This window comes from Muntiacus reevesi, chromosome 3, assembly GCF_963930625.1.
Source record: "Muntiacus reevesi chromosome 3, mMunRee1.1, whole genome shotgun sequence".
In the NCBI taxonomy this organism is placed as follows: domain Eukaryota; kingdom Metazoa; phylum Chordata; class Mammalia; order Artiodactyla; family Cervidae; genus Muntiacus; species Muntiacus reevesi.
Genome location: NC_089251.1, coordinates 202,597,130 through 202,612,822, shown reverse-complemented (window position 1 = coordinate 202,612,822; position 15,693 = coordinate 202,597,130). Strand labels below are relative to the sequence as shown.

General features: G+C 55.2%; 1 protein-coding gene across 1 annotated transcript; it reads right to left on the bottom strand.

Moving 5' to 3' along the window:
* Positions 1-9,871: 9,871 nt before the first annotated feature.
* On the bottom strand, positions 9,872-15,486 carry EN1 (engrailed homeobox 1). Its single transcript, XM_065927822.1, has 2 exons — positions 14,050-15,486; positions 9,872-10,971 (listed from the first exon to the last, which is right to left on the bottom strand). Exons 1-2 carry the CDS (start codon positions 14,942-14,944, stop codon positions 10,655-10,657), a joined length of 1,212 nt encoding a protein of 403 aa, XP_065783894.1. The 5' UTR covers positions 14,945-15,486; the 3' UTR covers positions 9,872-10,654.
* Between the last annotated feature and the right edge of the window lie 207 nt (positions 15,487-15,693).

The window sequence follows — 15,693 nt, the reverse complement described above, 5'->3', positions numbered from 1 at the left end:
CTCTTGACCATTGAGGACCTTTGTGGTAAAAAAAAAAAAAAAAAAGTCAACATCTATTAAAGGCAGGAAGGACAACTACAGCGGCTTGACTCCATTGCAAGCTATAGACAAGTCACCAGCCACCTAATAAGGGAAATGCATCATTTCCAGCATGGTCCGTGTTGATATTCCAGGGCAAGTCTCACACACACACTTCCATAAGGTGGCTTCTTAAGAAAAACAAGCTCCTCTAAAACAAAAGCAGAATTAACTTCCACTTCCCCTGCAATCTGTGAGCTGGATAAGGTGAGAGAAAGAAGGAATGACAGTCCCTCCTGGTTATCCACCCCCCTCGCAAACAACAGCCTTTGTGATGGAGGGGCTCCCAGCGTGGGATAACTGGAATGTGGGCCTGCCACTGTGATGGAGTTAATAATACAGTGTCACAAAGGAATTTAAGCCTGAACTTGGGAAATTCTCCTTCTAGGAGTTTATACTTCTTCCTCTTCAAACTTCACTGCTCTGTCTCAAAAGAATAAGAAATCTTTATCATTTCCCCCCCCCCCCCAGAGGTCATTTCACTTCTTTCCAACTGTCTCTTTGTGAAATGACCAAAGAATCCCTGATTAAGGAGAAGGCAAATCGCCTGCAATGTGTGAGACCTGGGTTTGATCCCTGGGTTGGGAAGATCCCTGGAGGAGGGCATGACAACCCACTCCAGTATTCTTGCCTGGAGAATTCCACAGACAGAGGAATCTGGAGGGTTACAGTCCATGGGGTAGCAAAGAGCTGGACAAGACTAAGCAACTAAATCACAACAACCACCAAGTCACTAGGTGAGTTTTGTACATCAAAGGTAGAAAGGCTCTGGATCCACTTCCAAAAGGACCCATTGAGGCTGCATATATGCATCAAAATAAAACTATGCACAGAGAGTTGTCACTGTGGACACAAGCTCTTGACCAACTGAGCATGGAGAAGATCAGGGAGGGCTAGAGGGTTGGAATGAGAAACTCAATGAGCTCAGGACAGGGTACATGAGTCTCCTGGCTCTCCTGGAACACACTGCAAATTCCAAGGAACTCCACTGTAAATAGAAAAGGGAGGTGAAGCATGACGGTTAGCAGTGATTTGCACTGCTTTTGCGACCCATAGACTACAGCCCACGAGGCTCCTCTATCCATGGGATTTCTCCAGGCACATACACTCAACATCGCAGGGATCCTCAAGAGTAGCCCTCTGGACAGCCTCCTTCTCCAATCTCAAATCCCTCAACGTAGGGATCCTTCAAATACCTAAAGACCTAGGTACGTAGCTAGGTCTTTACCCCAACCAGTGGGAGCTTGCTGGCTGCAGCCCCAGAGAACAGAGCTCTTCCCTTCCCCAGGTAAGCCCATTGTAGGGGCTTTTCCCAACGATGCTGTCTCACAGCCAAGTGAGCTTGTGAGTCCGGAGACGGCTGAGGATCCGAGACAAGGAACTCGCTTGCTCGGTCTTTGCCGGGCAGTGTCTGCCATTTGCGGGAATAAATGAAGCATCGGTAATCTCCATAAAAGAGCTTTCACGCTTCATTCTCTAAAGCTAAGTTGGGGCTTAGACAGAAAGAAAAAAAGGAGGACTTTTAATTTAAAGTAATGATCATCAACACTCTGGCTCTAGAGAATCTCTAGGGGAGGGGTCCCCACCTTACCCCCAGGAAGCTGGAGGGAGGACCTCGGCTCCCACGCCTCACCAGGCAGGTCTTTTTGCTTAGATAGGTGGGCCAAATCCAAACGTGAGCAGCTCTCCTGGAGTAACCGAGGAAGGGAAAAAACCCCAAGAGGGAGAAATATCCGATCAGGTTGTCCAAGAGAAAGGACAGCAGGGCCTCTCCAACAGAGGCCAGGCCAGGACTGGGGGCAGAGGCTTCTTCCCCCCAAGTCAGCAGTCCGCACTTGAGTTGTGCGGGGCGCTGTGGGGGCGCCTCTGCAAAACCCCAGACATCTCTGGTTACTTTCACCAGTGGCAGCTTCCTTTGGGGCCTAAGTTTGCACGTGGGCGGCATGGAACACAGAATCTCGCCCACCTGGAATCCCCTGATCCTGCCTAGTCCGAGAGACCCAACAGTTCTATCCCCAAAGGGAACTTTGTTCACTTCAGCTGAATGAAAGTGGCGTGGGGAGGCTTTGTCCTTCCAAGTCTCTCCTCCCCCATACCCCGGGTCCCCTCACTCCCTTGCCAGTCCGCAAACCCACAACCCTAGACTTCTCACTCTGCACCTCCAAACAGCTCGACCCTGTTAGGGCATTTTGGAGAACAGATAAGAAACGGAGGCCCGAGGAACATGGAACTGGGGTTTGGCCATCCTCCCCCGGTAGGTACCTAGCGATTCCGACGGAGCTCTCTGTTTCCGCCCGCTGAGGATAGCGCACTTGAACCGACCCTGAAGTCGTGAGGCTAGCGTTGATGGCCAGAGCTCAGTCCGCAAGGGGAGGAGGCCGGGGAGTTGCACCAAAGGACCGAAGATCCTCGCCCGGCCTCCGTCCTTCTCACGCCCGCCTAGCCGGCCGCGCCTTCCTGGAAGCTCTATAGGGCCTGGGTGGGCGCCGCTCAGAAAAGATGCTGACCGAGGGCAAGTGGACTGCGCTAGTTTTAAAGAAATTTCGTGCAAATTATTAATCTGAGCGGGAAACCACAACTGTGCCGAAGAAAACGAATTGGCCAAATACCTCCAGAAAAGAAGGAAAGGGAAGGTGGAAAAAAGTCTGCCACCCGAAAGTGGGCGCTTTATTGTGGGAAGAGGCGGCAGGCGGCCGGGCTGCTGCTGCAACTTTTTCTCTCGCCCCCAAAAAAGGATCCCGCATCGGGGATTTCGGAAGGCGCTCACCTAGTCCAGGAAAATGCAGGTGGCGGCCCTTCGCGGGCCAGGTTCGCCCCAGCCAGGCACCGAGCAGGCAGGCGCCCAAGCTCTCGGACGCCAGGGCCTCCGGGCCAGCCAGGGCCGCGCAGGGCGCCGAGCGGGCAGGCCGAGCCGGGCAGCCGAGCCAACGAGGGTTTCGGCTCCCGGTGACAAGTGTGCGCGAGCGCGCGCCTCGTCTAACCCTTCAGGACAAGTTGAAACAAATAAAGTCGGGTCTCCACAGCCTGAGAGGTCCACCCCTCCTCCTTCCTGGTTTGACCCCAGGCCAGGCCGCTCAGAAACACGGTTTGCGCAGCTCAGGTTGCCAGCCGCTGCGCGATACCGCCAGGGCAAGGGCGCACCGCCAAGGGAAGGGCGCTTCCCCAGTGGCCACGACCTGGTAGCCGGGAGTCAAGGGGGCCGGGGTGACTGGGGATCATGGTGGGAGGCGGGGAGCGTGGCGCCTCCAAGGTCAGCCCCGGTCCCCGCGCGCCGGCCCAGGGAGGGAAGCGAGAGGTCGGAGCTCCCCGGCCTCCCTCATAGCCTCCCAATCCCGGGAGCAGACTTGGGAGCCGGGCCGCGGACCAGAGGAGACGGAGGGCAGGAAGCCAAAGAGACGCCCAGGCACACCCTCCGCAAAAGCCGAGTCCGAGCGGTCAGAGAGGGTGACCGCAGGAGGGCAGTCTTCTGAACGAAAACGGAAACGCGGGCGCAGAGGACCAAGGAGGAGCCCAGAGGCCGGGAAGCCCATAGAAAATGACTGAAAGGAGAGCGAACCCGGCCTAGACACAAATCGAAACTGTGCAGAGACAGTCGCTTGGGGGAACCCGGGTGGGAGATGCGGGAGCATTGGAGCCTGCGGGTGGCGGGCGGCGGGTCCCTGTCCATCGCCCGGAGCCGGCGCGAGCAGGCCGCCGGGGAAGCCCTCCCTTTGGCGTCTCCACCGAGCCGGTGGGCAGGATCCCGCGCTGGGCCAGCAGAATTGGGGTTTCGAGGTTCCCCCAGAGAGGACGAGCCCCAGATGCTCTCCGCTCTCCAGCCTGACTCGCCAGGTCAGCGCGGTCCAGGCCTACGGCCTTCGCTGCGCTGACCGGAAGTGCATCTGCGAAGCGCCCTCCGCAGACCGCGCTGGGCGCGCAGGCAGCTCCAGCCAGGCGGGGGAAGCCCAAGTCCGAGACGCAGGGGCGGGCTGTGTCAGCCGGGCCAGACTGGCTCAGAGGGGAGAGGAAATTGTCAGCGCAGACACTGCTGATTGTGGTGGGCAGGGGTCATCTTGAAGAGCTCCGGGGAACCTAATCTGAGACCAACCTGGGTGGAGTGGAATTTGAGAGCAGGAATTCGAGCGTGAGTTACTAACTTGAGGGAAGAGTGGGAGGTTGGAGGTGGCGGCTGAAGACTACTCCTACTGATAGTCCGGAAGAGAAAGAATAGCCTTTAACCCAAATCCACCCCTACCCCTACCTTATGCAGAAGTTCTCTTACTGCGGAAACATCACAGAGCGCGGGCAAAATCGTCCTGGTATTTTATGACATATAATTACGGTGTAAGCTTTAACGTGGTTTGGTGTGACCTTGGCAAGAACGTCCCTGGACCTCACTTTTCTTATCTGTAAAATGGGGATGATAATATCCAACTCAAAGTTAAGTGTGTGAGGTTGAATAAATTGCGTCAAATGGCTAGCAACGTGGGACACTGGATAGTGAGTCTGTTATTACTTTTTAATTTCTCGATGTAATGATTAATTTCTTCTTGTAATGATGAATTTCATCTTGGATGAAGGACTTTTAATGGCCGCCTCACTGCAGCTGGATGGGGGTGTGGGGCAGCACCAGGGCTTTATTGCTGGTTTCCCACTGCATTCCCTTCACCAGCAGGCACCACTGTGGGCCTTCCTGCCTGAATCTGCTGGCCTCTCACTGAGGGCCCTACCCGCTCTTGCAGTGGCCTGTCCTTGCGGAATGTTAAATTTTAGTAGATCCTTCTCTTCCTTGGATTCCTTCCATCTCACCTACAGGGGTCTCCCTCCTCTCTGCGATGTCATTGCTGCTCCTGGGGTGCCAGGAGTCCGGGTCTGCCCCCACCCCAGGGTGGGGGGAGGGGAGGGAGGGAAACAGAGTGGGGTACGGAGTGCACCCAGGATGGCGTTTCTCACCACCTCTGCACTTACGCTTGCGTGGCAGCTGGGTCTGGGAGGAATCTTCTGGCAGCTGCTAGTCCCTGAGAGGTTGCTTGCATGTATACCCCATCCCCTGGCAGAGTTGAGGAGTGGGGAGGCTTGTGCTCACAGCTTCCCCCAGCACAGGGCTCCTCCTGCATCCTCCCATCTCCACCCCTCACCCCATTCCCACATCCAAAAGGCGAGTCTGGAGCATGGATCCAACCCTCTCCTTAGGATAAGCTGGGTGTGTTTGAGCATGCACAGTGCTCCGATCTCTGCTTTTCTGCAATCCATTATTGCAACCTGAAATCTTCCCAAATGTGCTCACAGCAACCTACCCCATATCTTTGGGAAGAATTCCAGAGTGGAGGGGCCTGCCCCATCTCCAGAATGGCATCTCTGGCAAAGGCTGTATTTAGAAGCAAACTCAAAGAGCAAGTTATAATAGCCCAAGACTTACCCAACTCCCTGAAAAATCCGTTTCAGAAGTCTGCCCTCACCTTCCCTGGATCTGCTTCACCCCCAGGAGGTACCCCTGGGAAGGCGCAGGGTAGGTGGGAGGGAGGGATGGAGACAGGGGTAGCAGCAGCATATTTGTGTCTGAGCCCAGAGTCTCTGGGGAGAGAGAAGGGGCTGCCTTGACTCCAGTCTTTCCACCCCCACACAATCAATCCACTCACCTCAGTCCCAGTTCTCCCTGGTGGCCTTCATGAAAAGCCATGGGCAGTCTGGTGTGTCCCCAGCCCTGGAAACAATGCCCTGTCCCTAACTGGATAGGAGCGAAGCCCACTAGCTGGGGCATGAAGATGTGTAGTGGACACCAGCAGCTGTACTCCTGGGTCATGTAAAAATATGTGCCAGAAATTTCTACATGGACCATGGCCATGTGCTTGCTCAGAACCCATCTCTGCATGTCAGTTCTAGATATCTAGATACTTGTTTGTATATGTGCACAGACTTTACATAGGGGTACACGTATTATATATGTGAGTACATTTTTTGTGCATTTGGATGTGCAGAAGTGTGTGCACATGTGCTGTATGTCTGTGTGTGCATGGGTACCACCCACTCAGTGACACTCTTGAGGCCGTTACTGGACTTAGAGGAAATCTGAAGACTTTGCCTCTCACTTCCAGTATGCTCTCACACCCTGCCAGGCACTTTCCCTCCCATCCCCCATCCCCAGTTTTTTTTTATTGGAGAATCCCTGTGGATCCCCTCCAGCAATTAAATGACTGGCCTAAATCATTTGGGGGGGGGTGGGGCTGGTGGAGTCCCAGTCTTGCCCCTTTCCACAAGTTGCCGCAATCCTTTCACCTGGGTTCAGAGTGAGAGAGAAGAGGTCTCAGGTGGGGGTGATGAGGGATGGAGCGGTGCTTGGCCACCTCCCTCCAGACGGAGTGAACAGGATTTCCAATTTAAGCCATAGTGACATAGAGATTAAATGGGCCCCAGGCTGTGAGGCAAAGCGAGGAGGGGGTCTTCAGGCTCCCCACCCCCTTCCCAGCCTGTGCCTGTTGAAAGATGGGGAATGAAGTTTGCCTGTATTGCCAGAGGAATGGCTTTCATGAAGAGGAAAAGCAAGGCTGACCTTTGGAGAAACAGATGGCCACCCCCAGAAAAGCCACAGCAGACACCTTCATGGGGCAAGGAGTTTGGGGAGGTCAGTCTCCCTGACCCTGGCCTTGGCCTCAGCTTCTTGGTGTCAACCAAGGTCACCCCTATCCCTGCAGTTAGGCTTTTTCACTGAGGGCATCAGGGCATCTGAAAGCCCCGTCACAGGTGACAGGTGTGGGGGCCAGGTAGGGGGCAGGTTAGTAGAGACTCTTTCTCTGTGCCCTCAGCAGCCTGGACACACACACACACACCCACAAACACCAATCGCTATTGGTGCCCGTACACTCAAAACACATACTTACACCTCCCAAGCCTAAATAAATATATTTATTTATCAGTCAATAGCACCTCTATACAAATGCCCACACACAATACAACCCACAAACATACAAGCTAACACAGACCTACAATGCACCGCCACACACCCAAATACCCCTTCTGTAGTCCACCCCCATCCACACCTCCTCCTCCTGACCCTACTGAAGGAATGGGAGTTTCTGGCAAGAAAACAGAGACCTTTGCCCTCAGAAAGAGCCAAGGATCAATACTGTTTAGACTTGGCTAGTGTGTGTTTCCTCCTGGGCTGAGGAAGATTTAAGTTTATGGTTCAATCCAATCTTAAAAAAAAAAAAAAAAAAAATAGGTAGAATATAAGGAAGTTGTGATAGCACACTCTAGTATTTATTTCGATGCAGCCCCAGACTTTAATACAGGCAGCTGGCTAAGCCAGACCCATAAATCAGAGAAATCAATGCCTGTTTATGATTATTATTACTTTCTTTTTTTAGAAGGAGTGCATGAAAGAAGTCTGACTGTAGTCCTCCTTCCCTAGTCTCTGCCCCAATCAGGAGGAAGGAAAATGGAGATGGGGAATAAGGAGAGAAGATAGGAGAGTCATACTGAACCATTACTTGAGGACCTCAGCCAGATTTCAGAGATAAAGGCAGTTGTAATGAGTAGATGTGACAAAGAGGAAGACACAGGGGGACAGAGGAGCCATGGACCAAATGCTTAAGTTCTCCAAGCTTTAGTTTCCTCCTCTGAGTAAAGAAGAAAATTCTATTTACCTATAGTGATTGGAAGATAAAAGGAGATAAGGGGCCAGAAATCAAATTACATAATAATGACACATCCATGCAATTTACCAATATAATCCTGGAAAGAGGTGACCACCTCTCTCTCCCCCAGAGGGCTTGGCTTTGATCTTCTGGTACAGATAAAAAGGAACCTGAAGGAACATGATATTTCTTGGAGTTACAACTCAAGTTGGCCCCTGCCTCTGCATCTGTGATCTTGAGGGGCACAGGTACCCTAAGGGGCCACACTAAGGAAGGGAGAAGGAGGAGTAGCCCAGTTTCCATGCATTTGGAACAGAAAGATTCTCTGTAGAACTGAGCACCCCAACATCCTATCTGCCTGTGGCCAGATTCCGGAAGGGGTACCCTCAGCCTCAGGTCTCAGCCCCCTAACCCAAAGCCCTGGAGAGCTTGAAGATTTCAGGCTCCTCCCCTGCATCCCCACCCCAAGAAAAGCAAAGGATTTACTTCCAGTTATCAGAAAACAACTGGCCCCAGGGAAGGGCCCACCTCACTGCTGTCAACTCTTCACTTAAGGATTGGGAGAGCATCTATTATGTGTAGAGGTTATTCCACACACCCCAAAAAGATGTGAAAGGAATGCAATAAAGCTGGGAACCCATGGCAATGTCAAATGTGCTCTGCAACTCCAGGCCCCTGAACCCCAACCCCCCAAGCCCTTCAACAGGGACTTCAACACCCCCTTGGTTTCCAAGCCCTGACACCTGGCACTGTCATTTCACACCCAGCACAGGCCCAAACCAAGGCAGATTTTTCAAGAAAGGCAGACTGATCGGTCATTCCCACTCTCACAATAATCAATCCTGCAAAAACAACAGGAAAGAAACCCAAGGAAAGAGCACAGAAGCAGGGTTCCCCTACACACACAAACACACCTGCAAACACAAATAAGCACACGTGCACACACTGTGAACTCAGAAACATCCAAGTGTGCATCTAATTACAGAGACATGAGCATCCAATCGCATAATGTTCACATAATGCAGAAATACACAAAGCCCAGTGGGCACCCAGATGTACCAGTATCCATCTACACATGATCACATGTGCACCTGAGTTTTTTGGGATACCTAAATATCTGGTCATATGAGTATAGCTGCATACATACGTACTACAGAAGAGAAGGAAAAACTGGGAGAACAGAATTTACCATTAAAAAAATAATCCTGGACCAAAGGGAGATTAGAAGGGACCTCCCCTTTCTCTTCCTAGTTCCTGAATAGTGGGGCCCAGTGGCTACCCAGGAAGGATAGGCCCCAGGGTGTCTGGGGCAAGTGTCCAGACATTTCCCTCTTGGAAATCTGGGGGTTCTGGGGGCCCAGGGGGCTGGTGTTTGTGCCCCCCCTCTGTCAGAAAGCAAGCCAGGCTTTGTTGGGATTGTGAAAAGAACCTTGCTTATTAAGCTTTGGGCAGGGTCAAGGCAGACCTGTGTGCATGTCCAAGATCTTGGCCCCAGAGCAATCCCCGTAGCTGACTGAGGGGCTGCGGCTCCACAGAGCTTCTCCGCATCCGGGCCTCCACTCCGGACTTTGCCCACCATGAGTCCTGCCAAGCTCGGGTGCCGCCCTCGACCAGCCCTCTAGACAACCGAATCACTTCTCCATTGGAAGAGCAGTGAAGTCCAGGCAGGCCGAGGTGGCCCTAGCTTAGGATTCCAGGCAGCCCCTCACCTCTGCCATGCCCCGGGAAGTCCTTCTGCTTCTAAAGGAGAAAACCTCCAGCAAGACTGGCATCAGAAGAAAAAAAAAAAAGAAAAGAAAAAGAAAAGAAGCAAGCTGGAGCAAGGAGCAGGTTGAACCAGAGTGTGCTGCAGCCGGGCTGGTCCTGGCTCCGCGGGAAGCAGACCAGCAGCTCCGCAGTGTTTCCAAAGTCAGGACTGGGGTTTCCAGCCTTTGGTCTCCTTTGAATGCGATCAGAGACCAGGCGTGTCCCGCCAGACCCTCCAAACCCGGGCCATCCCCGGGTCCGAGCCATCCCTAGCGCCGCGCGCTCCTTGCCCCCTGCATTCGTTGTGCGGTGATGGATCCTAAGGCCTGGCTGAGCCTCGGGGCTCGGCGCCCGGTGTGCGCCCGCCGTGCGCAGGGCCGCCCCGCGTCGTCGCCCTTCCCCAGCCCGCAAAGAGGAGGGCCGCCAGGCGCTCGTGAGCACAGTGTACACTTTATTTCAGACTACAGGTTTCTGAACATAATAAAATCTTTGGCTTGTAGCGGCGGTTCAGTCTCGCAGTCTGTGGGGTCGTATTTCTCAACAAGTCTCCGGAAAACGAAAGGGTCGGGGGGCAGGACAGACAGACGGACAGAAGGGGCCGGGGAGATGGGGGGAGGGGGAGAGGCGAAGGGCAGACACGCGAGGAAGCACACTCTCACGCACACAAAGAAAAGTCCCAGAGAAACGGAGGGCCAGCGATGCGGGACGGGAGGCACCGGAGAAGCAGTAACATTCAAAAGAAAACGAAACTGGGCCGGGGGCAGCGAGGCGGAGGCGGGGGATAAAATAATTATAATAATTATAATAATTATAACAATAATAATAAAGGAGATTAATAAAAAGTCCAGCAAATAGAGATCGCTACACATAATTCTTTTCCTTACCTGAAATTAAATATATACAAGGTCGTAAGCGGTTTGGCTAGATAGAGCTTTAAGGAGTTCGTAGTTTTCGTCCCTTATACTGTGAAGAGAGAACTGATCTTATTTTTCGATAGCACCTGTCTGAGTCTTTCTCCCTTTTGAAAAAAAGAAATGTCTCGTTGCAGTGTGACTCTCCATCCTGGGAACCTCCTTCTCTCTCTTTTCCCTGTTGCGTTCTTCCTCCTCTACGCTGATCCTTTCTCGCCGGGGCGTGGGGCCCGCACGGCGGCGGCCGCGGTGCCAGGAGGGGGCGCGGGCGCGGCGGCCGGACCGCGCGGCCTCTGCCGGCGGCGGCTACTCGCTCTCGTCTTTGTCCTGGACCGTGGTGGTTGAATGGTTGTACAGTCCCTGCGCCATGAGGTGCAGCGCCAGGCCGTTCTTGATGCCCGTGGCTTTCTTGATCTTGGCGCGCTTGTTCTGGAACCAGATCTTGATCTGGGACTCGTTGAGGCTGAGCTCCTGGGCCAGCGTCTGCCGCCGCTGCTCGGTGATGTAGCGGTTCGCCTGGAACTCCGCCTTGAGTCTCTGCAGCTGCTCGGCCGTGAACGCCGTCCTCGGCCGCTTGTCCTCCTTCTCGTTCTTCTTCTTCTTCAGCTTCCTGGTGCGGGGACCTGCAGCGGCGGAGGTGGGGACAAGGGGCAGAGGGGAGGGGGCAGAGGGCAGAGGAAGCCGTGAGAATTGCGGAGCGGAGCTGGGGGATCTCGCCCCGCGCTTCCGGGGCGATAGCAGAGTCTGTGCAGCCCCTCCCGCCCACGAGCCCCTAGAGCAATCTGCTGGCTACTGGGGTCGCTGGGTTCCCCTCTGGGAATCCTCTGGGATGCCAGAAGGGTCACAGAGGAAAACTGGCCGGCCGAAGTTGTGTATACACCTCACACCCCAATTCAGAACAGACCCAGCCATGATAGGCTTAAATCACAGAGTCCAAGATGGAAAGATATTTGGAGACCCATCTGGCCCAACCCAGAGTTGGAGGTCAGGGGCCTGCTGTCTTCACAGCCTTGGAATAAAAAGAGGCTCAACACTGGAGTCATGAAGACCGGGCTAGGACTGCCCTGAGGGAATTGCTAGCCTGCAAACTGTTTTTCTTCCCCTCCTCAAGAAGCATCTACACCCACAAACCTACAATAAGACCACATCTGCTTGTAGCTACTGACTCCAGAAAACAAGAGGATAAGGATGGCAATCTGAGAGGCTTGCCTAGCTCCAAAACATTCAGCATCTGTTCTCTCTACCTGCTCTTCTTTCCCTCTGGCCTAAAACGAAGCCCCTTATAGAGTCCCAGGAAGACACTGTCCACCTGCTTCCTGGAAAGCGAAGAAGAGGCCTTCCCCCAGTTGTATGCCTTACTCACGTGCCCAGGCCCCTGGGTTCTCTGCTTTGTCCCTTGGATGGTACCAGTAAGAAAGAGAGGACCCTCCCCATCCTACACCCAGTGGCACAGGCAGGTCTGTCTCCCTAGTCCTTAGGATACAGAAGCTGCGATCACAGGATTGAAAACTGAACAACAAAAGCAAGTCAGAGCTGTCTTTCCTGCCCACCTATGGTGATCTGCAAGAAGACTGCATCCCCCTCCCCACATCCAGGAGCAAAACAGGGGCAGAGGGACAGAAAGGGTGGGACAATCCCGACAAAAATCTGTGCTATGCCCTAAGATGGTTATAGGAAGAGGCCACAGGAAACCTTCCTAGGAAAGTGAAGTGTCCCTCAAAAACTAGTCTGGGAAGAGGGCTGGCTATGACGCCCAGCGCTGAAGACAGGAGGAAAAAGAGAGGCCTCCGCACGCAAGTCTTCTCTAGCATTTACTTGCTGGGCCCTGCCATGGTTATGGGAGTTTCCTGAGCTGAGTGAAGTCCCTGTCAGGCCTGTTAACCTCTAAAATTGTCTGGAAAGAAGGACCTGCACCGGCATCTCCAAACCTGGCGACAGAGGGGTAAACCAGGCAGCTGGCCTCTGGGGCAGACCAGCTCCAGGGGTCACCAGCTGTCCTTTGACAAAAGAGTCCAGGCCTGGCCAAGCACCACAACTCAAGACTGGGTTGACATTGCTCTCCTTGAGCTGCCCCTGCAGGATTAGAAACCAGCACCCTGCCTCTCCAGGCTTGTGAGAAGGAAAGCAGCCAAGAACAAAGACAAGGCCCACTCCTGAGCCCGATGCAGAAAGCGCTGCGAGGTGGGGTGAGGGGCCAGGAAGGCCTTGGTTTAGCTTAGTAATTAGCTGGTCCAGTAGAGGTGGCCCAGGAAATGTGTGCAACCGCAGAAAGCCCCCATTGCGAGATGGGCATCCCTTAGGTTGTTACAGCCTTGTCGCAGTTGTGTTGTTGTTGTTACTGTATATATGGGTGCCCTCGCAGAGGCATGAACACTTGTAATAAAATCGTAGCCTCCTGGCCAGCCTGAGCCGCACAGCCTGACAGCTCAATCACTCTATCCATCAGGCGAGTCAATCAAAACAGCTTTTCGGAGGTTCAGGGAGCCCGATGTGTCAATAACGGGGCTCGAGATGGCGGGGGCTGATAGCGCTCATCGATCCGCGCCCGGCCAGCAGCGGTGGGAAGTCACAGACCAGTCGGAGTGGAGCGCCGCACCGCGACGCCAGCCCGGCCGCCTGCCAGACCCGGGCGCGGAACCCCAGTCCTAGGCCAGATCCCCTGCCGCCCTCCTCGAGGCGCCCATCAGCCTCCTGGGAGCTGCGGTCCCTGGAGGCGGGCAGGCCACAGCCTCCTCTCCAGGGGCCTCATGGCTGCCCCTGAGTACCTCTCGGCCTGGGGTTCTTCAAGTTCAAAGAGGTATGTGGGGAAAGGGCCAAAGAAAAATCGAGAAAAATGGGCCTATGGCTGGCAGAAATTTGCTAACTGGCAGATGTACGAAGGAAGGAGTGAAAAAAGGAAGGGGCCGGGCCGGGAGGATGTGCTAGGCGGGCCGCGGAGAAGCTGAGCTGGGGACTGGCTCTCATGCCCTCGGCCCAGATCTCTGGCCTGAGCCTAAGGTATCTTCTGCCCTCTCCCCCGTTTATCTGTCAGTTCCAGAGAATCGGGAGCCAGAGGCTCTCGGCACCCACTGTTTCCAAAACTGCCTTTCCCTGGATTCTACCAGGCGGGTCAGGCCCTTTTGGCTGCCCAGCTTGGGGAAGGAGGACAGCGATAGGCACGTTTCCCTTCCTGTTTCTCCTTACATCTATCTCTATGCAAGTGATCTCTCCGCAGAAAGTATCGATACGGTGTTTATGTCTGCAAGGACACAAAGCGAAGATAGTTTCTCTAATCAAAGCCTTGCTCAATTTCGGCCTCCGCAGGATTTCAGACCCAGATCGCTAGGCCCACCTTCCAGCTGATTCTAAAAACCCCCTTCCCTGGAAGAAAAAGCAATGACTGGTTGGGTCTTTACTAAGAATAATAAAGGAGTGCTTTAAAAATAAAACACAAAGAAGGCCGGAAGGGCTCGGAGTTAAAAATCGAAGGATCCCACTCCCTGAACCCTGAGCCGTAACCTCCCAGGCGGGAGTCGCAGAGCCCAGGAGCGGAAAAACTGGGTCTAACACTCGGTAGTGACTGGAATCGAAGGTGAAAAGGAGAAAGCAGGCGTGAGAAAAGAGCACCCTCGGGATCCGGCACGCACGCTCTCCCCAGCCCGGCGGCTGAGTTCTACCGGCGTCTGCCGGGTTCACCGCGCCGCCTGGGGCTGGGTACTCACCGGAGGACGGGCGGTCGGAGTAGCGCGTGCAGTAGACCCAGGCGGGCCACACGAGGGGTTGCTGCGAGTCAGTTTTCACTACGGGCCCGCCGTTGGCTGAGCCCATGAGCAGGATGGCCGGGTTGCTGTGCTCCGGGTACTTCGCACCCTGAGCACCTGGACTCCCCACGCCGCCTCCGCTGCCACCGCCGCTGTCCGCAGGCTTGGCCGCCGCCGCCACAGCCGCCGCCGCCACAGCCGCTGCTGCCGCCGCCGCCGCCGCCGCCGCCGCCGGGTTCCCAGCTTTGGACGCGCCCGCGCCGCCGGCGGTGGCTGGCGGGGAGCCGTCGGGTGGGCCACAGTTCCCGTCCGGGGTGCACAGGAGTGAGGCGGCGCCCGGCGCCCTCGTACCCAGCGGGTGGACGGGGTCTCTACCTGAGCCGGTCTGGCCTCTGTCACGCTCGACCCGGCCTCCGCCCGTGCCTCCTCCGGCCGCCGCAGCAGCCACCAGGAGCTGCGGCGGCGGCTGTTCCTTTTTGCAGCCGAAGTCCGGCCTCAGGATGTTGTCGATGAAAAAGTTGGTGGTGCGGTGCAGCTGGGCCGCGGGCTGCGGCTGGTGTGCAGGCGCCGCGAGATGCTGCTGCTGCGGCGGCGGCGGCGGCGGCGGCGGCGGCGGGGGCGGGGGGTGCGGGGGGAGATGCGGGTGGTGGGCCAGGGGCGGCAGGCAGGGCGCCGCGGGCGGCGAGGGGGGCGCGGGCTGCGGGGACACCGGCACGCTGTCTCCATCGCTGCCGCTGCTGCCGCTTGCGCCGGGGCTGAGACTCAGGGTGAGGCTGCCAGGGGCCGCCGCCACCGCCGCCGCCGCGCCGAGGCCCGAGTCGCGCTGACTTTTAGGTTCCGGCTGCTGTTCTTCCATGCTCGGCCGCCCCGCCGCCTCGGCCGCCGCGCCGGCCCCCGCCCCCCCCGCCTCGCTCCCCACCCCACTTTGCCAGCGGCCCGTGGGGGTGCGCGGAGGAAGGAGGCCGGCAAAGCCCCAGCGAAGGCACGGGGCGGGTGCAGAAAAAAAAGCCCAGGCGCCTGGCCTGGATCGCTCGCTCTTATCGAGCAGATCTCGCTGTCTCTCCCTCTCTCTAATTTGTAGACATCCAGATATGAAGACACTTGGCTATTTCTTTTTTCTTTCTGCAACCAGAATCAATGATTTGTTTTAAATGGGGAGTAAGCCACGGCTAAAAAGAAAGAAAAAAGAAAAAACAGGAAAGAAAAAAGAAAGCAAGAAAAAAATCTCCAAGAATTTTTTTTTCTTAAAGATAAAAAAAATAGTCTTTAAAGTCTAGCCATCTTCCTAGGCAGTAGTGAGGGGTTTGACTTCCCCGAGTGTCACGCTCAGCTGTGCCCAGAGCGCGAGGCTGGCAGCGCCTTTAATCGCCTTTGCTTTTTTTGCAGGGAGAGCGCGTCTCCGCCAGCGCCGGGGCTGCTTTTTTTTTTTTTTTTTTTTTTTTTCAAATCTCTGACAGCTCGGATCTTTGCTCAAACTCTCTCGCTTAAAAAAAAAATCACCCAGGCACACTTTTTGCCTTCAAACCGGAAGCACGTGAGTCAGGGCCGCACGTGTGCGGGGCCAATGGCGAGCCAGGACTCGCGCTGACACCCGGGCCTCGGCCC

Coding starts and splice junctions, on each gene's coding strand:
- EN1 (XM_065927822.1), bottom strand. CDS start 14,944: ATGGAAGAACAGCAGCCGGAACCTAAAAGTCAGCGCGACTCGGGCCTC. Junction 10,972..14,049: donor CTCCGACCGCCCGTCCTCCG/GTGAGTACCCAG, acceptor CCGCCGCTGCAG/GTCCCCGCACCAGGAAGCTG.